The sequence below is a fragment of the Nomascus leucogenys genome, chromosome 6 (genome assembly GCF_006542625.1).
Source record: "Nomascus leucogenys isolate Asia chromosome 6, Asia_NLE_v1, whole genome shotgun sequence".
Classification (NCBI taxonomy): Eukaryota; Metazoa; Chordata; class Mammalia; order Primates; family Hylobatidae; genus Nomascus; species Nomascus leucogenys.
The window spans coordinates 98290842-98316756 of NC_044386.1; the positions used below are offsets into that span (position 1 = coordinate 98290842).

The 25915-nt window shown below is 52.0% G+C and overlaps 1 protein-coding gene across 1 annotated transcript in view; it reads right to left on the minus strand.

The window, feature by feature from the left end:
* Positions 1–19212, minus strand: part of ADAMTS7 (ADAM metallopeptidase with thrombospondin type 1 motif 7) — a 52924-nt gene extending 33712 nt beyond the window's left edge. Inside the window, exons 1-4 of the mRNA XM_030813835.1 lie at positions 18868–19212; positions 7954–8309; positions 5697–5862; positions 4339–4535 (exon numbers count right to left, since the gene is read on the minus strand). Of these exons, the coding sequence (XP_030669695.1) occupies positions 4339–4535; positions 5697–5862; positions 7954–8309; positions 18868–18967 (819 nt within the window). The 5' untranslated portion in view covers positions 18968–19212. The remainder of the gene's footprint in view (positions 1–4338; positions 4536–5696; positions 5863–7953; positions 8310–18867) is intronic.
* Between the last annotated feature and the right edge of the window lie 6703 nt (positions 19213–25915).

Genomic DNA, 25915 nt, shown 5'->3' on the forward strand with positions numbered 1-25915 from the left:
ACTATGAACTTGTCTTTCCTAGCACCTCCCTCCATTGCTCCTTCATAGGCAACAAGGTAATGGTTTCATTAACTAATGTCTGTCTCCCTCACAGGACCACAAGCTCCATGAGGACAGGGTCCAGGTCTATGTGAACTTCCTCTTACAGCCCCAGTGACACATCTTGTACCTGGCACATGATGGGCACTCAAGACGTATTTGTTGAATGAATGAATGTGCCTTGGGTACTTGCTCAGTATTTCCAATGTATTATCTCATTAAAAATAAACAGTGGAGGCTGGGTGTGGTGGCTCACGCCTGTAGTCCCAACACTTTGGGAGGCCAAGGCGGGTGGATCACCTGAGGTCAGGAGTTCGAGACCAGCCTGGCCAAATGGTGAAACCCATCTCTACTAAAAATACAAAAATTAGCTCGGCATAGTGGCGCATGCCTGTAATCCCAGCCCCCAGGGAGGCTGAGGCAGGAGAATCTCTGGGACCCAGGGAGGCAGAGGCTGCAGTGAGCTGAGATTGTGCCACTGCACTCTGACCTGGGTGACAGAGCAAGACTCCATCTCCAAAAGAAAGAAAGAAAGAGAGAAAGAGAGAGAGAGAAAGAAGAAAGAAAATGGGGTGAAAAGGGACCTGTCTTGCTATCCTTGGGACAGACCCACCCAAGCTCTAGGACTCAGGTCTGAGTCTAGCATGGAGAGAACACTGATAAATTGGGGTCTGTAGGTAGCATTGGTAAAGAAAGATGAGGCTGTCCTGAAGGTGGCTGTGGGTCAGATACTGCAGCAGCCAAAAAAATTGCCACAGCCAACCTTGATCGAGCTTCACATGTACAGTCCCTGTGCTGGGGGCTTAGCAGGCATTATCTCATTTAATCTTCTTACTTCTAAGGTAGGCACAATTATCCTTGTTTTACAAATGAAGTAACCGAAGCTCAAAGAGAGCATAAAGCTGGGCTCGGAACCCAGGTTTCGCTGCTTCAAAGCCCCTGCTTATTTCCTAAATTTGGGGAATGCTGCCTGCCTATTCTGTTAGGGATTCTCAATGCATATTTACTTTGAAGGTTCTGAGAAGTCCTGTAGTAACGAAGTCTGTTTTACCGTTTTTTTTTTTCTTTTGAGACAGAGTCTCACTTTGTCACCCAAGATGGAGTACAGCTGCAAGATCTCGGCTCACTGCAGCCGCTGCAGCCTCGACCTCCTGGGCTCACGCAATCCTCCCACCTCAGCCCCTCAAGTAGCTGGGACTACAGGTGTGCACCACCATGCCTGGCCCGTTTTACTTTTTTTAACCCTGTGTGGCCAAACTTATTCAACAGCAGCATCTTTTTTCCACAGTGCACTACTGGCATTCTTTGGAACACACTCCCTGAAATATTCCTTGGGAAATGCTACAATGAGACAGAGTCCCCAAGTGTAGGATCGTGCTCTTCCACATCCATCACCTTATCCCAGGTAGAGCGATGGCTCTCAACAAATCAGTCTTAAATAAACATCTGATCCCGAGGGAACATTTTTTCCCCATCCTTCTGGCCCACCCTGGCCACCGTGGCTTCCCAGCTGCCCCTCTCCAGGGCAGGTTTAGGGGCACAGAGGACAGAATGGGGCTTTGGAGACAGACAGACCTGAGCTCCAGTCCCAGCTGTACCACTTACTAGCTGCGTGACCTTGAGCGAGCCCCTTGACCTCTCTGAATCTTTGTTCCCTCAACCTGAAAATGGGGATGAGGGCCAGGAGTGGTGGCTCACGCCTGTAATCCCAGCACTTTGGGAGGACGAGGCGGGCAGAAGAGCCTGGCCAACGTGGTGAAACCCCCTCTCTACTAAAAATACAAAAACTAGCAAGGCATGCTGGGGCACGCCTGTAATCCCAACTACTCGGGAGACTGAGGCAGGAGAATCACTTAAACCCAGGAGGCGGAGGTGGCAGTGAGCCGAGATCGTGCCATTGCACTCCAGCCTGGGTGACAAGAGTGAAACTCCATCTCTAAATAAGTAAATAAATAATAAAATGGGGGTGAGGCTTAGATGAGGTGGTAGGTGTTGAACACTGGACAAAAGGTAGACAGATATTCACAAGGCTCCAGCCCTAACCCACTAGGGCCTCAGGCCACGGCTCCACAGTCCAGCCTTCCTCAGAGGCTGGCCATATGGGTTCCCATGTCCCTGCCATCCCTGCAGCCTCCTAGGGGGTCCAGCACTGTCAGGCTCACAGGTGCCCCCATCCTGTCCTGACCAATGCTGGGCTCACCAGCTCAGAAAAGCTTGATATTGTCAGAGCAGGTGAGTGTGAGAACCAGTCCTACCCTCTCCCCAAGGATGGGGCTCACCAAGTGAATGCGTGGGTCTTCTGAGCCAGGGCAAGGCAGCCAGGAAGGGGCCAGGCCCTGGGGCAAAAACACCTGAATCCTGTCACCCAGGTTAAGTTATGGGGGACCTGTTGGGTTGGGCAGGTCTTTTTTTGTTTTTGTTTTTGTTTTTGTTTTTGTTTTTTTTGAGACGGAGTCTCGCTCTGTCACCTAGGCGGGAGTGCAGTGGCATGATCTCAGCTCACTGCAACCTTTGCCTCCCAGGCTCAAGCAGTCCTCCCACCTCAGCCTCCCAAGTGGCTAGGACTACAGGTATGCACAACCACACCCAACTATTTTTTGTATTTTGGTAGAAATGGGGTTTCACCATGTTGGCCAGGCTGGTCTCCAACTCCTGACCTCAAGTGATCTGCCCACCTCGGCCTCTCAAAGTGCTGGGATTATAACCATGAACCACAACACCCAGTCGGGTGCGTCTTACTCTGCCCAGAATCTGAAGCATAGGGGACACTCAGAAAAGTGGGGGTGAAATGAACCCAGTCAACCATCGGTGGCTCCAGCCAGCCTCCTGGGTCTTTCAGGCTGAGCCCCCAAAGTGCTGAGAATGAGAAGGAGGGAACCTCAGGGCCTGAGAACTTGGCCTTGCCCCTTGCTCCACCCCTATAGCCCAGGGGCTGGGCCCTGCTGTCCACCAATAGCCCTGCTGAACCCTGGCTGTTAGTGGCTCCCCTCCCTGGGCAGATGAGGCTTGATCTGGGCCTTCAAGGCCTCAAATGCCAGGCAGAAGGCTGTGACTTTTATTCCATATGGAACAGGGAGCCAATGAGGGTGTCCCAGTGAGGGAAGAACTGGCCCAGAGCTGCACTCGCTGATGAGGACTCAAGTAGTGGGGACGTGGTGGCCAGCAGGTAGAGATAACAGCCCGGGACGCAGCCCCTTCCTCTCTCTGAGCCTCAGGTTTCACAGCGATAAACTAGGGGACCAGACACTGGATGATCTCAGAGGGTACTTCCTTTAGGGTTGCAGGAGGTGAGGGGCTGGCAGGGGGAAGCAGCAGCATAGGATCCTGGCCCCAGGGCTCCTTTAGATATCATCCTGTTCACAGCACACACACTTACCTTGCCCCCAACCACCCAGCCCAGGAGAGAAACAGGGTTATATGGTGGCCTGCCCACCAGGTGGCTGCTAAGAATGCCAGGGGCAGAGATCTTTCCTCCCAGGGGCTGCAGGAAGCAGCTTGGAGCCTAAGGCCTCCACCGGCACCCACAGGGCAGGAGCAGGGAGTGGCAGCTCTGCTGTAGTCGGCTCCAGGAATCAGCAGCTGCAATCAGCCACAGTGCCCCCAGTGGGACTTAGGACACCTGAGCTCCCATCTGGCTCTGCCCTGCCTGGTTGTGTGACCTGGGCAAGTCACTCGCCCTCTCAAGGCCTCTGATATCTCATCCATCATGTGGGGTCAAGAGCAGTTTGCCCACCCCACAAGATACTGTCGTCATGCCCAGTTCACAGATGAGCAGGCTGAGACTCAGATAGGGCAAGTGACTTGCCCAAGGCTGCCAGCTAGTGACCACAGAACTGCACAGATTCTTCTAACTGTAATGTGTGCTGATGTCTCAGGCAGAGTCTCAGGCAGAGTGTGGTCTGATCAGGCATTTCTGTGTTTCCAGCATCTAGCACAGGTCTGACACAAAGGAGGGAAGTATCTGTGCAGGGAAGCATGAATAAACCAACTAGTCCACAAGCCCCCCAGGCAAGCACAAGGTTGTGGCTGCCTCAGTTTCCCACTCCTGCTCCCCCTCCTAGTGGCATGACACCCTATGGTGTCCCCACAGCAGCCCTCTGCCCAGGCTCTCTCATAGTGACTAGCTGCCAAAACCCTCACCCCTTCCTGGCCTCAGGAGCTTGGATACCCTTCTTCCTACTCGGGGCCTGGACCTGGGTCTGGGGTCCAGCCTGACAGCCTTCCTGCCCTGCACCCACTCTTTGCACCCCACCCCCCAACACCATCCCCGCCACCCGCTCCTGGCCCACACAGACTCACCATGTTCATGATGGTCAGCACATAGCTCTCAACCTGCGGCTGTCCATGGTACTCCACCATTTTGGCATCAGCTACCACCAGGGTCTCCACCCACTTCTCTTTGCTGACTGACCGCTGGTGTAGACGCCTCAGCCGTGGCCGCCGCCACTGCTGCCGCTGCTCCCAACGCTCCCGTCGAGGCTCCAGCTCCAGGTACACTGGAGGCCCAGATGGGGTGGGGTTAGCTGCCAGTGGACAGGCCCAGGGCACACGTCTCCAGGGCCTCTCCTCAGTGAGCTCTCTCTGGGGCACTGGGAACCACACAGGGATCAGAGGCGAGGGGCCTGAATTCCCCTCCTGGCTCTGCCCCAGATCTGTGCTGTGTGGCTCTGCCTGGTCGCTTTCCTTCTCTGCTCTTGAGATTCCCTGACTAAAAATAGGAATAAGTTGCCTTACAGGGGGACCTCAAAGGGCAAATGAAATGGCGGATATAAACACGGTAAAGTACTGTGTCCATGGGAGGGGAACTCCTGGGCCTGACAAAACTGGCAACTGGGCCCCTATCTCCCCGTGTCACTTCCTCCCACCCTGGGGGGTTAGTGCATCCCAACACAGGCTGACCCCACCCTCTAAACCCCAGCCTGGGGAGGCTGGCCAAGACCCAGCCCAGCTTGCCCTACTGGGCCTGCTCCTCTGACCCAGGCTGCTCCAGATCAGAAGAGAAGGAACATCTATGAAGCTGGGGAAACTGAGGCCAAGAAGCATGCCTCTGTGGATATGTGCTCCAGCAAATGGAGTAACACAGCTGTGGGCAGCCTGAGATTGGCTTGCCAGCCAAGCATTTCCCAAACCCCAGCAACCCTTAGCAGGCAGCTCCTCACCTGGACTGGCCGGCACTACTGCTGCTCTGCAGAGGAGGCACTGGGTAGCACACTCCAGGTCCCAGTAATAGAGGTTAGTTATTCTAGGGTGGGAGCAGGGTGGTGGGGGGAGGGAAGTTCCTGGCTAGTGGCCCTGTTGGAGCTGGGCACAGCTCACCCGGCCTGGGCACTGGAGGAAGAACGGCTGGCAGAGCCAGGTACCATAGGCTGTGGGGGGGAGGGAGCAGAGGGAGGCTGAGCCCCAACGTGGGAGAAGTAGGTGAGATGGAGCGAGGGAGGTCAGTCTAGGGGATTGACTGGGGCAGGCCCGAAAGGCAGAGGACACAGTCTTGTGGCACAATTAAGGGCACAGGCTATGGTGATATATCCATCTGTCTGTCTGTGTCCTCTGGTCTAAGGCGCACTGGGCATGGGGATGTTAAAGGGGGGCTTCTAGAAAGGCCCCTTCATGTCCCCAGGCCCAGCACCCACCCAAGAACTGGGAGCAGAAGAGCATACCTTGCACTCCACAGGTGCTTGGAGCACTGGAATCACCCCGCTGTGCCAGCCTCTCTGGGGCCTGACGCTTGTACACCACATGGGGCTGGGCGTGGCCAGGCCGGGCCGGGGCACCATCCAGGGGCTCAATGAAGTAGTCCTCGTTGGAGAGCTGGAACACACCTTTCTGGGGAAGAAGCACCAGGGTCACACAGGGAGGGCTGGCCCTCAGCTGCTCTTCTTGGATGTCCCAGAGGCCCATCCTGCTCAGCTGAGCCCCCACTGTCCACACCACCTGTGACTGCCCACGGACACACTGCACTTTCCTCCTGCTGGGCCTTTGCTCACTCTGTAGCCTCCATCTGGAAAGCCCTTCTCTGCCATTTCACACAAAGCCAAACCTTCAAAGCGGAGCTCAGAAGCATCCATCCCTGGGGATGCTGCCCCACACACCCACCCCATTAGGAGAGGGAAATGTGTCTACATCCAAATCTGACAAAACGGTGTCTTAGTCCCAGACAGCCATCCTGAGCGGGGCAGCTTCTGCCCAGCCCTCTAGGCTATTCTCCATCTCTTCTGCATGCCAGCCATTTCCAGCACTGTGCTCCCTCCCAGCTGGCCAGTGCTTCTGACCTTCCCTCTATCTCCCTAAGGCAATGAATCACTCCCAAAGCATCCACACCCACACCCGAGCGGAGGAGATGCCCACGGCCACCAGGACACCCTGTTCTCTGGGCCCAGGACTGCCCAGAGAAGGGAAGCTGGCAGGAGTGTCTTGGACATGTCCGCCAGCATTCAGAGTCCAGGGAGGGGAGGGGCCCTGGGAAGCATCTTTGATGCCCACTACCTCCTGAGGAAGCTCAGGGCTCCAACAGGGAAGAAGGTTTTATGTCCCTCGGATTTCCCCTCATAGGCACCAATTCTGCCCCTTGGGTCACACAGGACCAGGGAGCCTGGAGGGAGGGCTGGAGAGTACATCTGCTCTTGGGTCTGGAGACCTGGGTATGAATGCGGAGTCCCCCCCTCCCGCCCACCACTCACTGAATGACTAGGTGACCCTGGGCAAGGTCCCCTCTGAGCCTGTTTCCTCATCTGTGAAATGGGAATGATGCCCCATGTGCACAGCTGCTGCACAGGCTCAACAAGATCAATTGTACATTAAGGGACAGGCACAGGCTCCATAAATGAGAATACTGTGCAGGGCAGATGGGCCTTCAAAGGTCCAGACGTTGTGCAGCTTGTGTTGTGGGCTGCCCTGTCATTAGGCCCTGTGCGGCCACAGCCCATGGTTTTTGCCTGAGCAATCTAAGCTGAGGGCCTCCTGGGAACAGTGGACGCTGAGAGTGTGCACACATACCCTACTCCTCTCAAACCCCCACCCTCCAGAGCTGGGAGAGTGGGGCTGGTCACCTGAACACGAAGAGAAAGGGGCCCTACTCTGCCTGGAGTGGAAGCTGCTCTAATCAGCACCCAATCAGGGAGCAATTAGGGCTGCAGGCAGTAGCCAGCACCACCCTTCAGCCAGAGGAAGCCAGGAAGCTGAGGCCTGCTTTTCCCGGAGTTCCGATCCGAGCAGAGGGGCTGAAAGGGGTTCCTCACCACACCCTGCAGAATGGCTACAGGGTGAGGGGTGGCTTTCCTGGAGAAGAGCAGCCTAAAGGGACCTATGAAGGAACAGTCATAACTGATGCCCCAAGGAAGAGAAGTCAACTGCTTTTTCAGTTACTTAGTCCAGTCAAACGGAGGTTCTCAAAATGGGATCTCTGGACCTGCATCTTCAATATTACCTGAGACGTTTTCAGAAATCCAAGTGTTTGGGCGCTATCCCAGACCTATCCTGCAAAAATTCTGTTTAAACAGGGCCTGCAGGTGATTTGAGCTCATATTAAACTTTTTTTTCTTTTTCTTTTTCTTTTTTTTTTTTTTTTTCTTTTTTTGAGAGTGCCTAGGGTCTGGCTGTGTCTCCAGCTAAGCGCAATCATCACACCCTACATCCTTGAACTCCTGGGCTCAAGTGATCCTTTCGCCTCAGCCTCCCAAATAGCTGGGACTACAGGTGCACCACCACCCGGCTTTCACATTAAACTTTGAGAACCGTTGTCCTAGAAATCAACGAGGCCTGCGTTGTCACTCCCACTTTACAGGCGTGAATACCGAGGCTGGCAGAGAAAAAGTGTACTGGGCAAAGCCACCAGACAAGTGCGTTGCAAGGTTAGAGCCAATATCCACATCCCACCACCCGAGACTGCCCCAAGTATACATGTCCCAGCGCACTCACCAGGCCGTCGCAGGCGCTGATGGCCGCCAGGCCACCCTCGAGCTCAGGGTCCTGCACCTCGCCAAGCAGATGGCAGGCCGGGCTGTGGGCCCGGATGTGCGCGCGACCCAGGCCGCCGCGCCGCCGCGTCTCGCTCACAAAGCCGGGCGCCAGCAGGTGCTGATTGGCGGTCAGGTTGAAGCGCAGCTCGCGCCCGCGGTATTGTAGCTCGTAGAAGGCGGGCGCGTCTCGGCGCACAGACACATCCCGCTTGCGCAGTGCGCGGGGCCACAGCTCGTAGGACAGGAAGGAGCCCCCCGCGTCGACGCGAACCGGGTGCACGATGTCCAGTGCCGCCCGGCCCTCGGTTGCACGTCCTGCAGGGAGAGAACCACAACCCCTAGGCCCAGGGCAGACCCGGATCTTTGCTGGTGGCCGGGGACCAGAAGGGAGCGGCCAAGAGGGGGCTGCTGGAGTCAGAGTATATGGATTCAAATCCTCGCTGGGCTATCTACTAACTCTGCTATTTCATCTTTCCGTGCCTCAGTTTCTCCATCTGGATCGTTGCAGTAATTTGTTGTTGTTGTTTGTGTTTTTTGTTTGTTTGTTTTGAGACAGTCTCGCTCTGTCGCCCGGGCTGGAGTGCGTGGCGCGATCTCAGCTCACTGCAACCTCCGCCTCCTGGGTTCAAGCGATTCTCCTGCCTCAGGAGTAGCTGGGACTACAGGCACACGCGACCACGCCCAGCTATTTTTTGTATTTTTAGCAGACACAGGATTTCACCATGTTGGCCAGGCTGGCCTCAAACTCCTGAACTCAGGTGATATGCTCGCCTCAGCCTCCTAAAGTGTAGCAATTACAGGCGTCAGCCACTGCGCCCGGCCTGGATTGCTGCGGTAACTTCTTAACAGGTCTCTCTGTTTTCACTATTGCCTACCCCAGGTGCCCCTCCCCTCGTGTTTTCACGAAGGGAAAGCAGCCAGAAAGATTCATTCAAAACCAGCGCGATCATCGTCTTACTCTGCTGAAAATCCTGCAATGGCGCCCATCTCAGAGCAAAAGACAAAGTTCTGGCCTGTGTGAGGCCCTAGGCAAGGTAACCTCTCCAATCTCATTTCCAGCTACACCGCCTTAGTTCCCTCCACTCCACCCACTGGCCTCCTTGCAGTTCCTCCACAGGCCAGACATGTCCTGCTTCAGGATTTTGCATTGCTGTTCCCTACACCTGGAACACTCTTCTCTCTGTTTTCCACGTGGCTAAACCATTCACTTTTGGGTTCTTGCTCAAATGTCTCCTTCTCAATGAGGCCTCCTCTAATGACTTTATTTTAAAATTGCAATTCCCTGGCTCTCTCTTTCCCCCTTCCTTGCTTTATTTTTCCCCATAGCACTTCTGACATACCATATCACTTAGCATTTTCATTATTTTTTCTATTTATTTGTTTTCTCCCTTCCCTCCCAGTGCAGTCTAGGAAGGCAAGAGTCTATATTTTTTGCCCCTCCCCCCTTTTTTTTGAAATGGGGTCTTGCTCTGTCACCCAGACAGGAGTGCAGGTGGGCAATCATAGCTCACTGCAGCCTGCAACTCCTGAGCTCGAGCCATCCTCCCATCTCAGCCTCCCAAGTAGCTGGGACTACAGGTGGGTGCCACCACACTTGGCTAATTTTTTTTTATTTTTAATTTTTTTAATAGAGATGGGATCTCACTATGTTACCCAGGCTGGTCTCAAACAAACTCCGAGGCTCAAGTGATCCTTCTACCTCAGCCTCCCATAGTGCTGGGATTACAGGTGTGAGGCACCGAGGCTGGCCCTGGATAATTTTTTTTTTTTTTTTTTTTTTTGTAGAGATGGGAGTTTTGCTATGTTGCCCGGGCTGGTCTCGAACCCCTGGCCTCAAGCAATCCTCCCACCTCAGCCTCCTAAATTGTTGGGATTACAGGTGTGAGCCACCACACTTGGCCCTTTATATTCTTTGTTGAAGATTTAAGTGTCAGAGGAAGTGTCCAGAACTTAGTCCTTTTTTGGTATTTGTTGAATGACTCTGTAGAATGCGGATAACCACAGCACTTACACTCTCGATGCTGTGGTGAGGATTAAACCTGGTGAGCTACTCCCTTTAGCAGTGTCTGAGCCACTGGTTGAATATGATGGCAATTATGATTGTTATGACTATTATTAGCTTGATGGATTTAAAAATGTGCTCTCAGGTGGTGAGCATTCTGCAAGTGTCTCCAGGCCTCCTGGATTGGGGAGACAGAGAAAGACCACCCCATTGGGGCTCCCTGGCCCCTAACCGCCACTTCAACAGGGTAGCTCTGGTTTCTTTCTTTCACATAGAAGAATTCATTTAAAGAAAGGTTCCAGGGATGGAAAAAATTGGCAGACCTCTGCTCAGGCCCTTGCAGTGTAAAAACCCCTCTCTGTTGCTCTGTCCTCCTGGATTTCCTAGTAAGGCCTGGATTCTTACTCTTTTTTGCCACAAACTCCTTCTCCTCAGAACAATGTTTTGAAATGCGTAAAATAAAATACACAGGAGTGGTTGGGCACAGTGGCTCACGCCTGTAATACTAGCACTTTGGGAGGCCGAGGCAGCGAATCACTTGAGCTCAGGAGTTTGAGACCAGCCTGGCCAACATAGTGAAACCCCACCTCTACTAAACATGCAAAAATTAGCCAGGCTTGGTGGCGCATGCCTGTAATCCCAGCTACTCAGGAGACTGAGGCAGGAGAATCGCTTGAACCCAGGAGGTGGAGGTTGTAGTGAGCCGAGACCACATCACTGCACTCCAGCCTGGGCGACAGAGTGAGACCCTGCCACAACAAAAAAATAAATAAAATAAAATATGCAGGAGTACCAAGGAAACTGATTGAAATACAGTTATCAAAATAATTTAAGGCCAGGCATAGTCGTTCATACCTGTAGTCCCAGAACTTTGGAAGAATGAGGTGGGAGGATCTCTTGAGCCTAGGAGTTCAAGACCAACGGGGCAACATAATGGGAACTTGTCGCTACAAAAAAAAAAAAAAATTAGCCAGGCATGATGGTGCACACCTGCAGTCCCAGGTCTTGGAATGCTGAGGTGGGAGGCTCTCTTGAGCCCAGGAGGTCGAGGCTGCAGTGAGCCATGATGGCGCCAATGCACTCCAGCCTGGGTGACAGAGTGAGACATTATCTCAAAAACAAAATGTAACAAAACAAAAAATAATTTAAAAAGTAGGGTGTGGAATTATACTTTAAACAAGATTTTGTGGCAAATTTAACAACTATGGTCTTTTTTTTTTATTTGAGACAGAGTCTCTCTCTGTCACCCAGGGTGCAGTGCAGTAGCTCAATCTTGGCTCACTGCAACCTCTGCCTCCCAGGTTCAAGCAATTCTTGTCTCTTAGCCTTTCAAATAGCTGGGACTACAGGTGCATGCCACCACACCCAGCGAGTTTTTGTATTTTTAGTAGAGACTGGGTTTTGCCATGTTGGCAAGGCTGGTCTTGAACTCCTGGCCTTTAGTGATCCACTTACCTCAGCCTCCAAAAGTGCTGGGACTACAGGCATGAGCCACTGTGCCCAGCAACTATGGAAATTTTGAAGTAGTGATGAACGTAAACCTTATTTCAAGATACGTGCAACAACTGTAATGAGATGGAAAAATATTTGGTTTGCTGTATTGGTAACAAAACCACAGGTGCTGTTGGGATTTGCTAATAATATTCATAATTGAGGGAAATGCTAAATTTCATTGAGAGGTTACAAAAAGTAAATATGTAATATTTTCCCATTCAAGTTCATGGATCCCCTCAGTTCATAGTCCTTTAGGCTGTGGACCCCAGGTTAGGACACCTGCAGTAGGGTGTCCAGACTGCTTCCTAGGTGAGAGAGCAAAGGGAGGCTCAGAGAGGTGGAGAGACTGGCCTAGAGCCACACAGTGACAGTGAGAGTGGCAGTGCTGAGACTGGGACTCCAGTCCCCCAAATGGTTTCAGTCTCTTCAGTAACATTGCTCTATATTCTCAACAGTCCATCCCTTGCTGGGCCTCAGTTTCCCCATCATTAATGTGAAAGAGTTGAATTAGATCACGTTTCTCAAATCTCTTTGGCCACCAGGTCTAGTCTCAAAAGAAATCTCATGTGCCGGGCGTTGGGGGAGCCCCGGCATCCATGCTTCCCCCCCCCGCCCGCCACCTTTTCCCTCTCTGCAGTTCCCAGGCTCTAAAGAGCACAGTTAGGGAACTTGGCAATCTGGAGTTTCTGGATTGAGTTTATACCCAGCTCCCAGGATCCTGGCTGTTCACGACAATAGACTCTTCAGGCTCGCATGAATGCCTGAGTGCCCTGCTGACATCCCACCAGGGTTCCTTCTGCTGCTGCCCAGCCCGAAGCTCCATCCCAGCAGGCTGCGGAAACCAAACTTGCCCTCCAGTCTGTCCTCTGCCAAACTGCACGTAGAGTGCCCTGCACATGCCAGTGCTGTGCCCCTGCTGAGAGCATCTCCCTCTGCTCACAACCGCCCCAGCAATGCCGGCCTCAAAGAGCTTTCTCTGAGAGTCAAGAGACTGGGTAGGCTGGGGCAACGTGCTGTGTGGCTCTGAGCTAATCTTCCCCGTCATTGAGCTTCAGCGGGCCACTAGTGCAAGGATTTTGCAGACCTCACAGAGAAGTTTCTTAAAAAAAATTCCCAGGCCCCATCCCAGACTCACTAAATCAGCATTTCCAGGAAACTAGGACTAGGGACTAGGAAGCTATGTTTTTACCAAGAGCCTCCGGGAACTGTGATCCTCAGGAAAGTTAGGATAATCCCCCACTGGGAGTGAACCTGGCTGGTCATCAGCAGTACCTGGAGAGCTCTGAAAAACTGCAGATGCCCAGGACCCAGCCCAGAGATTCTGGTTCCACAGATCCAGGGCTCTGGGGGCCCTAGAATGTGTATTTTCTGTATTTTTCTAGACCTTCCCAGGGATTCTGATCTAGCCAATTCAGAGGCTGGCATTCAGAAGCCACCGGACTGGATGATTTAAGGCGACTTCTTGCTCTGACATCCTAATAAGGGCATATGGGACTACAACTCCTCAACCACAGCGTGCAGATTTGCTTGTGTTGATCAGTTATTGATTTTTTGGTTTGTTTTGGCTGACACAAATATTGAAAAATGTTTTAGTCAATTGCCAATGTTTAAGAATCACATGATCTTGTACAAAAATCTCAATTTTCAGCTTTTCTTGAAAAGTCTTATCATCCATCCATGTCAGGCTTAAATTGCTCCCTGGCAGAAGTGGCTGGGGTGGAGCAGTGAGTTCCCTTTAGGAAGGGCCTATGCTCCCCGGTCCTCAGTCCCCACCACTCCCTATTCATTCCCAGTACTGTGGCTGCAAGTAGGCTCCCTTTCCCATCATGCTTGTGTTTCCTTTCACTCAGTAAAGAACTGAGTCTCTAACAAAAGTGGGAAAACAAGAGATGGGCCAAGAAGCCCCATGTTTCAGGAAAAATCTGTCTCCCTACCCACCTTGTTTGCTCATTTACGTTACCTGCCTACTCCATGGCATTCGGTATGTGACCCTTGGCTACTAACTGTGAGGGGGCACTAGGTGCTCCAAAGTCCAGGAAAGTGGGTAAGACACCATCCTTGCCTTCAAATGGAGAAATGGCCGGACCCAGTGGCTCACACCTGTAATCGCAGCATTTTGGAAGACGGAGGAGGGCAGATTGCTTGAGTTGAGTTCGAGACCGGCCTAGGCAACATGGTGAAATCCCATCTCTACAAAAAATACAAAAATTAGCCAGGCGTGGTGGTGTATGCCTTTAGTCTCAGCTACTCTGGGGGCTGAGGTGGGAGGATCACTTGAGCCTGGGAGGCGGAGGTTGCAGTGAGCAGAAATTGTACCACTGTACTCCAGCCGGGATGACAGAGCAAGAATGACTCCCCCCAAAAAAAAAACAAAAAACAAAACAGAAAAATGGGCGTAGTAGACCCAAGACCCCCACTCTGGCACAGTGCTGACAAGGTCCAAGCAAGGGGAGAGGATGACACCTTATGGATGCATTGGAATGAAGAAAAGATTCATCAAGGAGGATGCATTTGAGATGTCCCTTAATATATGTTAATTCAACAGTGAAGACAAGGAGGGCCTCTTGGTGGTAGGGGCACTGTGTGGTAAACTCTCCAAGAAGTGGGGAAAAGCCAGAAGTAAGAATGGGCAACAAGTTTAATCTTGGTCCAGGCATGTGTTTTGTAAAATGGGAGGCAATGGAGGGACGAAATAATGCACTATAGAGCATGGGCTTTGAAAGTAACAAGACCCAGGGCAGGCCCAAGTGGGCCACTTAATAGTTGTATAATCTGAGTCACTGCATATCCCTGGGTTTGTTTCCTCATATGCTTGGAGAATCCAGGCCAGAAAACATAAGGAGGGGAGCCCAGGTCAAGGAGACGACAATGACAGAGATAGGGAAGAACTGCTTCCCAGGTTCACTCCCAGTGGGGGATTTCCTAACTTTCCCAAGGATCACAGTTCGTGGAGGCTACAACTCCAAGGCTTGTTTTTGTTTTGTTTTTGTTTTTGTTTTTTTGAGAGAGAGTTTCGTTCTTGTCCCCGAGGCTGGAGTACAATTGCACGATCTTGGCTCACTGCAACCTCTGGCTGCTGGTTTCAAGCAATTCTCCTGCCTCAGCCTCCCAAGTAGCTGTAATTACAGGTGTGAGCCACCACGCCCAGATAATTTTTGTATTTTTAGTAGAGATGGGGTTTTGCCATGTTGGCCAGGCTGGTTTCAAACTCCTGACCTCAGGAGTTTGATCCACCCGATCCTGATCCACCTGCCTCGGCCTCCCAAAGTACTGGGATTTCAGGCATAAGCCACCATGCCCACCCTCCAAGACTTGTTTTAAGTGAGTATTAATGTTGGTTCCCAGAGCAAGGACAATCCCAGCCAAGGCAGCTAAAGATGAGTTGAAGGTCGGGGGGCACTGATGCCAACCAGCTCTAAAGTTCTCAACTGGAGGAAGTACATGACACTCTTTTAGGCAAGTTTTGTCCTCAAATACATGTGGTTGGGAAACGGAAGCAGGTATGTAACTGAGGAATCAACCACTGGGGAGAAAAGGCCCCAAAAGCTTAAAAAAAATAAAGTGTCTCTGGGGAAGGACCCATGCCCCAGGGGATGTACAGTCCTGTTGAGAATATCTGCTGTAGATCCTGGGCAAATATTGCAAGACAGAAATTCCAGATGAGTTACAAAGAAGCATCCTATTAAGTTCAAAAATGTGGACAGGGCTAAGTAGAGCTATGCTGCAGGTAAAAATCATTCGGATTAGTGAGCTCTAGAGCCAGACAGGCTGTGTTTGAATCCCAGCTCTGCTACCCATATCTGTGAGACCATGGGTAAATTACTCAACCGCTCAGAATCTCTGTTTCTCCATCTGTAAAATGGGGATGATAATAATTACAGCTGCTCTCTTTGGTTGTGTAAGAATTAAATGAGTTAGTATGCAAGTGCTTACAACAATAGCTGGCACATAGCAAATGTGAGCTAAGTTATGATTGAAAATTAGCAAGAGAACTTCTAAAGTATACTTAGCATTTTCTTTTAAACACTTGTTATTTTATCTGTTTGCCTAATGGCTTAAAAACAAACAAAACAAAACAAAAAACATGTTTTTATTTATTTCTTTTCTTTTCTTTGTTTTTTTTTTTTTTTTGAGAAAGGGTCTCGCCCTGTCTCCCAGGCTGGAGTGCAGTGATGCAATCGTGGTTTACTGCAGCCTTGACCTCCTGGGCTCATGCAATCCTCCCACCTCAGCCTCCCAAGTAGCTGGGACTACAGGCGTGGACTACCAGGCCTGGATAATTTTTTAATTTTTTTGTAGAGATAGGGTCTCATTATGCTGCCCAGGCTGGTCTGGAATTCCTGGGCTCAAACGATCTGCCTACCTTGGCCTCCCAAAGTGCTGGAATTACAGGTGTGAATCACTGTGTCCGGTCTAAAACATGTTTTTCAATCAATAAGAAAAGAATAGACTTACAGGATGTTGCCACTTTTATTGCAATAATTTTTTTCTTGTTTTGTTCAGATTTTTTTTTTTTTTTTTTGAGACAAGAGTCTCCCTGTGTCACCCAGGCTGGAATGCAGTGGTACGATCTCGGCCCACCGCAACCTCTGCCTCCTGGGTTCAAGCAATTCTCATGCCTCAGCCTTCTGAGGAGCTGGGATTACAGGCATGCACCACCATGCCCAGCTAATTTTTGTATTTTAATAGAGACGGAGTTTCACCATGTTGGCCAGGCTGGTTTCGAACTCCTGGCCTCAAGTGATCCGCCAGCCTCAGCCTCCCAAAGTGCTGGGATTACAGGCATGAGCCACTGCACCCCGCCAGCATTAATTTTTTTATAGTGAACTTGTATTGTTTTGCCATTAAAATATTTTTAAAGAGTGCAGGGGTAAATTTAAAAATAAGTAACTCACTGTAGCCTAGTTGACCCCAGTAGAGATGTTGGTGGCTGAAACTAGCACCACCCAGTGCCAGCAAGGAGTAATTGCAGGTTCCAGTCTCGAACGGTTATGTGCTTGCATCAAAGCTGAGCCTGCAGAGCTCAAGTGACAGTAGGATGGCAACAGGCACCATTCAGGAGGATTGCCAGAGATTCATGGCCAAATCTATTCTGCCAAGTCAGGAGGTATGTTCTAATTGGACCAAGCTCCTGCCACACTGGGTGTTAAATACTTTTAATATCTCCCCTGGGTGACAGAACTGTCACTTTGGAGCTTCTACCAAAGAAATGCCAAGATGGTGTTTACCCTCACCTCCCTATCAAGAACCTGAGTTACAATCCAGCCCTTCAAATGACCCACAGCTCATGCCAAGGAGGAAAAATAACCGGCAGGGTGGGGGATGGTATGTGAATGCCCTCCTCTGTGAGTCCTGGTATGCACAGAAACACATGCACACAGGGTTCACATGTGCCATACAGCATGAGGAGGAGACATGACTGGGCTCCAGCCTCAGAAACCCTAGCAGGTGCCTGGGTTAGTCACAAGTGGGGAAAAGGGATATATTTTCCTAAAAGTGAGCCCAGGATGGGCCCTTTGGTCTTAAGGTAACATTCAGCAGTAGGAGGAGCCCCAGGCTTAGGTCCTGGGCTCCAAAGAAAATGACAAACAGGCCAGCAGCCTCAGAGTCACCAATCCTGAGGGAGTGCAGAACGGGGAGGACCCCATGCTCTGTATCTATGGGAACACTAGAGACAGACTCCACCCTTGGAGTGTTTGTGCCCAGGTTAGGTAGGGGAGAGTGCCTGGCCTGCCTCCACCCCCAAACAGCAAGTCCAGGTCATCTGGGGAGTCCTGGGTCGGCCTGGCAGATTAATAAAAATAATGACCACTACATTGTAGTCACTGTGTCCTGTCTGAGCAACTGACATATTCAGTATCTCATTTAATTCTCAAAAGAATCCCTCGAGGTTGACCGCACCCAACTCTTCCCACAGCTGCCAGGGGGCCAGGACCCAAGTCCTGAGGGAAGCATTTTCCTGCTCTCTCATTCCCATCGTCCGGTTCATCCTCCTCAGCCCCCAGCTCTGGACAGTGGAAAACACAAGCCTCATTCAGGAAGCTCAGGAGTCCAACCCCACAGGTCGCTCTACTCTGAGCCTGTTTGCTGGTCCATAAAAGGACTTTCCATCACTTGCTTTGCAGGGTTGTTGTGGAGATGATGAGAAATAAGAACCCGCGAGGCTGGCACACAGTAGGTGCTCATTAAATGTTCGCTCCCTCTGCCCTCTGCACATGGCTGCTAGACCAAATCTTCCCAAAACACTGCTTTCATCAGCTGCTCCCCTCAACGGCTTCCCAAACCTCTGAGATCAAAAGTAAATGTCCCCATCCTTCCCGCCCAGACTACTTTCTAGTCACAATCCCTCCAGTGGGGAGGCAGGTCGACCCCTTCCCAGCAAGCAACCCTAATCCAGTCCCCCGACTGATGCTCCCCAGGGGAGGGCCCCACTCCCTCCACGCCCTTCCAGCCCATCCAGAATCCATCCACCCTTCCAGTCTCTCCAACCTCATGCCCCTCCTCTCCTACAAAGCCTGCCGATCGGCTCTATTGCAGGACTCCCCCCCCTATCCACTGGCTCCCCTGACTGGGAGCTCCCTGAGCACCAGGCCTGGGGTCTCCTACATCCTCGGTTACTGAGTTCCCAGGCCGGCTGCGTCGGACGCGCCAGCAGCGCGGCCGCCCGGCAGGTCGCCGCCAAACAAGAGTCTGGACGCAGGCCAGAGGCTCGTCGGAGGCCGGCCCGGCGGGGCGGGGAGAGTTAACCCATGGCCGGGAAAAGAAGCTCCTGCTCCCCGCTCCACTCCCGGCGTCTTCACACTTGGGGAAGGGAGAGGCAGGAAGTGCAAGGACCGCGCAAGACCCGGCCCCCCGAGCCGCCAGGGGCCGCGCCAGCAGCCCAGATGCAGTGGGCGGGAGCTGGGGGGGCGGCGGGGTCCCGCGGAGACCTGCGACCTGGCGCCCTCGCCGGCGGTGTCCGGCCAGCCCGCTTTCCAGGCGAGCCCCGCTAAGGAGTGTGAGAAACCAAATCCTCAGTGGGTAAACCGCGCTCCGTCCAGCCCACTCGGACGAGAGCTCTCCCGGGAGCGAGGCACGTTGCTGCACCCGAGGTGGGGAAACCGGAGCCCGAAGAGCAGAAGGGGCTTATTCCAGGCGACAGGCAGTGTCAGTAACTGAATCAGGGGCTGAGGAAGTTTCCCCAGAGGCGCGGCTTCGCTCCCCGGCCGGCCCGACCCCGACCACTGTCCCCTAATACCCGGGGAGCGGAAGACGCGACCAACTCCAGGCACAGCGGGGCCGGCGCGGGGTCCACAAAGGTGAGGAGGGACTAAACCGAGACTGGGGGAGCGGGAAGGGGTGGCAGGGCCGGCTGGCCGGGGAGGGGCGGACACCCACCTGGTGCGGGTCCGGGGGCGCCGGGAGCCAGAGCGCAGAGGAGCAAGAGGAGGGCGCGCAGCAACGGCGCGGGGCTGCGGGGACTCGGGCCGCCGGGCATGGCAGGGACCGGGCGGCCGCCGGGTGACCCCGTGCGCACGCTCTCGTCCGTCCCGTCCGGTCGCTGCCTGGTCCCAGGTCCGGCTCAGGACATGCCCGGCCGGCGTGCAGCTCCCGGCGACCCGGCCCCGACTCAGTTCGGCTGCGCTCGGTCCGCGGGCAACAAAGGCTGCAGGGCCCGCCCCCTTGGCCGGCTGCAGAGGCAAAGAAAAGACAAGAGAGCGAGAAGGAGAGAAAGAAAGAAAGAAAGGGAGGGAGGGTGAGGGAGGGCGACTGCCGGCCCCCGCCCCGCCCCTCGGGCTCCTTCCCCCGCCCCCGGCCCCACCCCGCCCCCGCCGGCCCCGGCTTCATCCGCTCCGCAGGCCGCGCTCGCCTCAAGGGCTGGCCGGGCCCCGCGCAGACAGCGCTCCGCAACGGATGTACGCCCCCCTCGCCCCCCCTGTCCCGAGCGCCCCCTGCCGGCGGAGCCCGGCCAGGCCTTCCCGACCCCGGCCGGTTGAGGCCCCCTCCAAAGAATCTGGAATTTCCAGAATTAATGTGTTGTCCCTAAACTGGGCTCCACGAGGTGCCCTTCGCTGTGTTCCCCAGGCCAAGCAGGGCAGCCCCTCAAAAGGGGACACGGGAGGCCTCGCGAGGGTCCAGGGTCACACAGAGGGGCAGCGGGGGCCCTGCTTCAAAGCTATCTGCGGAGACAGGCCTGGGCCCTCCCTGGACGGACAGCGGTTGCCCGCGCGAGGTGGGGCCCCGCAGTTCCTCGTCTCCTGACTCCTCTCCTAGTGCGTTTGCTTGAAACAGAGCGCAGAGTTGAGCCCACAGGCGGGGGACCGCGGCTTCGCCCAGGCCGGCGCCCACAGACTTTCAGCAGGGGCCCCCGAGGAGCCTGGAGGCCGGCCAACCCCAGCCTCACATCCCAGGCCAGCCTCCGCCCCTAACACCGGCTGTCTGTCCTTCGTGGCCCCAGCCCTGGCTCTGGCTTCCGGCTCCCCTTCCCCCTGTGCTCCCAGGAGCTTCCTCTCTCCCTTCTGCCGTCACTAAACATGGCCCTGTCCCGAGGACGCCCGTCTTGTCCTCAGGGCGCTTGCGGTCAGCTTCCTCCCCTTGGTTAGTCTTTGTGTGCCCCCTGCCCTCTGAGGCCCGCACACCTCCTCATTGTCCAATCTCCTGGGTCCTTTCCTTCAATTCCTGGAAGCTCACGTCTGTCTTCCTCTCCACCCTCAACCCGTCTGTCCTCTAGGGAATTCGTGTAGCACAGGGTCACTTACTTCCTCTACCTCATCTCCAATGACCTTCACTCCACCTCAGCCATCAGGTCTCAGGGCCACAGCCTGGGCTGTGTCATCCCTCAGAACTGCTCCGTCTTGGAAATCCGAAGCTCAGGTGCCCCCTTCTCAGACCCGACCCTGCAGTCCTTTCCACCTTCACAATCCCACTATGTATTACTCTTCCTCCAGTCCCTTGATACCTTCCTCTTTGCCCCACCTACCAGCCCCTCCTGGCTTCACCTACTTCCCTCCCTAGCTACATCCACTGCTTGACTCCTGGCCCCTACCCAACCACCTTCCATTTTTTCCCCACTGCTTACACCAGCTGATCTTGCTGCTCAGTGACAGGGACAATTCAGACCACCACATCCTACCATGCACACTGCATACAATGAGCCTTTGTAGCTGGCACCCACTCACTTCTCCCTCCATCTGGACACAGTGAAACAGGTGCCCTCCAGCAGTCAGAGACAATGCTTCCACCAGGGCTCTGTGGCTCCCTCCCCTCCTGTCTCCTCAAAGGTCCTGCTCCAGGTGTCCCCCGCTTTCCTTGGTCTCCTTGGGCTGGTGACTGTGAGTCTAAAAACATTCTTGTCTTCCTCCTATTAAAGATACTGATAATAGCTGGGCACAGTGGCACAGGCCTATAGTCCCAGTGATAGGAGGCTGAGGAGCGAGGATTACTTGAACCCAGAAGTTCCAGGCCAGTCTGGGAGACATACTGAGACACTGTCTCTAGGGAAAAACAAGCAAACAAACAGAAAACAGGCAAGGTGCCTCACACCTATAATCCCAACACTTTGGGAGGCCGAGGTGGGAGGGTGACTTGAGCCCCGAGTTTGGGACCAGCCTAGGCAACATAGTGAAACACCTTCTCTATAAAAAAATTAAAAATTAGCCCAGCATGGTGGCGTATGCCTGTGATCCCAGCTACTTGGGGGTCTGAGGTGGGAGGATCACTTGAGTCCAGGAGGTTGAGGCTGGGCCAGGCCTGGCCCCACCCATGAGCAGTAGCCAAGATCACACCACCGCATTCCAGCCTGTGCAACAAAGTGAGGCCCTGTCTCAAAAAAAAAAAAAGTACTGATAATACCCCTCCATGGACTGGGTGTCCCCTCTAGTTCCCACCCCACATATGTCCTCCCTGTCTTAGTCAAACTTCTCCCTCAAGGTTGTCTAGATTCCCCCTTTTCCCATTTGTACCTCAGGCTAAGCCTCTTGTCCATCCCCATCTTGGTGTCAAAACCAAATTCCTTCTCCACCTTGACCTGCGCAGTGCATTTTAGAGACACCCTCCCTGTTCACATGCCTCCACTCTGCCCTCATCACCTGGCACATCTCTTCTTCACTCCATAAGATCAAGTATGCACTGCAGATCCAGGGCACTGGGGACACAGCTGTGAACAGATGGACAAGGTCTCCGTTCCCTGGAGCTCCCACTCTGGAGGAGGCCATGGACAGCAAGCAAATAGACAGATGGATAAACAATTCAGACCACCATATAAACAAGACCAGCTACAGAGAGGTGCTTTGAAGAAAATAAAACTGGAAGTGACTAGAGAGTCTACTTTCCATGGGGTGGTCAGGGAAGGCCTTCCTAAAAAGGTGACATTTAAGCTGTGATACCAGAATGACAAAAAGGAGCCAGTCATGTGAAGGTGAAAGGGAGAAGATGTGAGCCAGGCATGGGATGCATGCCTGTTGTCCTACCTGCTCAGGAGAATGTGGAGGGAGGATCCCTTGAACCCAGGAGATAGAGGCTGCAGTGAGCTCTGATCACACCACTGCACTCCAGCCTAGGCGAGAGAATGAGAGACCCTGTCTCTAGAAATAAAAATAAATCTTAAAAAGCTGGACACTGGCCAGGCGCAGTGGCTTACACCTGTAATCCCAGCACTTTGGGAGGCCAAGGAGGGCGGATCACTTGAGGTCAGGAGTTCGAGACCAACCTGGCCAACATGGTGAAACCCCTTCTCTAATAAAAATGCAAAAAAAATTATCTGGGCATGGTGGCAGACAGATGCCTGTAATCCCAGCTACTCAGGAGGCTGAGGCAGGAGAATTGCTTGAACCAGGAAAGCAGAGGTTACTCTGAGCTGAGATCCTGCCACTGCACTCCAGCCAGTGACAGAGCGAGACTCAGTCTCAAAAAATAAAAAATAAATAAAAGATGGGCATAAACTTGATGTCCCTGAGACTTGTCCTTTCAGACCTAGGCTGTACGTCACCCCTTCCAGAACGTCCCCCCTGACCTCTAAGGTTCCCCGGAGCACCCTTTGCCGTCACCGTTGACAGCTCACTAGACTGCTATTGTCTGGTGATGGGTCTGTCAACCCCGACACACCGTGAGATGCTAAGGTCATGTCTTGGTCTTTGTGATCCCTGACACAAGCACAACAAACCCTAGAGATCAGGAAGATCTGCAGGGGGGACACACAGCCCTCCCTGGCCAACGCCACAAACTGCCTCCATGCTGCCAAGGCCCAACAGTAGATTGGAGGCTTTTCTGAAATGCAGCCTTGGAGTTTGTGTTTTCAAATCCCACGGCTGATGACAGTCCCTGCCTGCTTCCTCCTCTGTCCCAGGTCCTGGTCTTTACTCCATCCACACCCTGCTGGGTGCCTTCATTTTAAAGCTTCTCGGAAACCATAGGATACAAAAAAAGGATACAAAAAATGATAAGCCTTAGTCATGCCCTCATGATGCAAAAATAATTCAACTGGAAAAACAGGAACAGCCAACTCCAAATTTTGAGGAGTAAAGTGTACATTTTGTTTTTGTTTTTTGGGTTTTGTTGTTGTTGTTGTTTGAGATAGTCTCGCTCTGTTGCCCAGGCTGGAGTGTAGTGGCACCATCTTGGCTCACTACAGCCTCTGCCTGCTGGGTTCAAGCAATTCTCCTGCCTCGGTCTCCCGAGTAGTTGGGACTACAGGCATTCGCCACCTCGCCCAGCTAATTTTTGTATTTTTAGTAGAGACAGGGTTTCACCATATTGGCGAGGCTGGCCTCAAACTCCTGACCTCAAGTGATCCGCCCAACTTGGCCTCTCAAAATGCTGGGATTATAGGCATGAGCCACCATGCCTACCCCAAAGTGTACATTTTAAACAAAGCAAGAGATTTGATATTTCAACACATATTTTATGTCATTGTTCAGAGTGTCAAGTATTCAGTTAGTGAGCTTACCCCCATATCTTGATATAAATTATTTCATTTATTGTTTAAATGATTATCATGCTATATGACCCACCATCTCCAGTAAGCTTTAACATAGCTAAAACATTACCGGAAACTGATCAAAATTTTAAAAGAAACTATATTTATTCTGCTTCCATATATCCATTTATATATTGATAGATTGCTTAAAAAGTAGGAAAGGGCTGTGTGTGGTGGCTTTTGGGAGGTTGAGGCAGGAGGATTGCTTGAGCTCAGGAGTTGGAGACCAGCCTGAGCAACATGGCAAAACCTTGTCTCTACAAAAAATTAGCTGGGTGTTGTGGCACACACCTGTAGTCCCAACTAATCGGGAGGCTGAGGTGAGAGGAATGCTTGAGCCCGGGAGGTCGAGGCTGTAGTAAGCTGTGATTTTGCCACTGCACTCCAGCCTGGGGAACAGAGTGAGACCCTGTCTCAAAATAATAAATAAATAATAATAAATAAAAAGTAGGAAAGTATAGCAAAACACTGTCCATTTAAAATTATATATGAATAAGTAACAAAGAAAATGAGGCACACAATTTTTTTTTTCTTTTTGAGACAGGGTCTTGCTCTGTCACCAAGGCTGGAGTGCAGTGGCATGCTCAGGGCTGACTGCCTGACTGCAGTCGTGAACTCCGCAGGCTCAGGTGATCCTCCCACCTCAGCCTCTCGAGTAGCTGGGGCTACAGGCGTGTGCCTCATGCCCAACTAATTTTTGTATTTTTTGTAGAGATGAGGTTTCGTTCTGTTGTCCAGGCTGGTCTCAAACTCCTGGGCTTAAGCGATCTGCCCTCCTCAGTTTCCCAAAGTGCTAGGATTCCGGGCATAAGCCATGGCACCTGGCCAAGGCACACAATTCTTAAAAACAAAATAAAACCTCTTTGGGCCTCAACTTTCTTATCTATCTAGTGGAGACAGTGACCCTACACCCCTATTTCATGTGTTATCTAGAGCAGTGGTTCTCAAGCAGGGGTGATTCTGCCTCCATGGAATTTGCAATGTTTGGAGACGTTTTTGGTTGTCACAACCAGGGAGAGGGTGCTACTGGCGTCTAATGGGTAGAGGCCAGGGATGTGGCTAAATGACAACCCCCTGCAACAAAGAATTCTTCAGCCCCAAGTGTCAATAGTACCAAGGTTGAGAAACCCTGCTCTAGAGCAGTAAAGAAAGAGTTTGAGGCATTTGGCAAAAGTAAAAGCCTTTATGTTTTATTTTGTATTTTGTGGTAAGACAGCATAGAATTAAAAATGTAAACTTCACAAACATTGAAAAGTAATTATTCCCTTCCAAACCTGACCCCTGGTCCCTCAGTGCTCCTTCCCAGGGGCCATTACTTGTTTCAGTTTCTCATGCATCCTTCCAGAAAAATGCATTGCAAACACAAAGATATATTTTACACACATGCTAGCATATATCCTCTCTATGTTTACCTGGCTTTTAAAAAAAATTTAACACTATAACTTGGAGGCTGGGTGCCCTAGTTCATACCTGTAATCCCAGCACTTTGAGAGGGTAAGGTGGGAGGATTGCTCAAGCCCAGGACTTCAAGACAAGCCTGGGCCACACAGTAAGACTACAAAAAATAAAAAATTAGCCAGAGAGGCTGTGGTGAGCTATAATCATGCCACTGTACTCCAGCCTGGGCAACAGAGCAAGACCCTGTCTAAAAAATATATATACATAGGCCAGGCGCAGTGGCTCATGCCTGTAATCCCAGCACTTTAGGAGGCCGAGGCAGGCAGATTACGAGGTCAAGAGATCCAGACCATCCTGACTAACATGGTGAAACCCCGTCTCTACTAAAAATACAAAAAGTAGCTGGGCATGGTGGCGGGTGCCCGTAGTCCCAGCTACTGGGGAGGCTGAGGCAGGAGAATGGTGTGAACCCAGGAGGCAGAGCTTGCAGTGAGCTGAGATCGTGCCACTGCACTCCAGCCTGGGTGACAGAGTGAGACTCCGTCTCAAAAAAAAAAAAAAAAAATATATATATATATATATATATACACACACACACACACACACACATACATACATAGGTATATAAACTTGGAGATGGCTTCATATCCTTGGTTGTGGAGCTTGTGGCATATAAGCCACAATATGAGATCTATGAGAACAGGGAATCTTTATTTTGCTCTCTAATGTGTCCTAAGTACTTTGAACAGTGGCTGGCATATAGTATGTGTTCAATAGCTATTTTCAACATTTAAATAAATGTTACATGATTGATATTCCATTATGTGCATATGCCATTATCCTCATCTCCTACTGAAGGATATTTAGATTGTTTGCAATCTCTTTCTGGCCATGTCCACGATGCACCCCTGTGAGTACATCTGTAGGATAAAGTCCTTGAACTGAGATTGCTGTCAGAAACGTGTGCATTTGTAACTTTGATAGACAGGTATTGCCAAATTAAAGACATTATTTGTGGTGGGTCCCTTCCACCCCAGTAAGTTGCAAGGATTGCAAAATAATCGAAAATCCCAG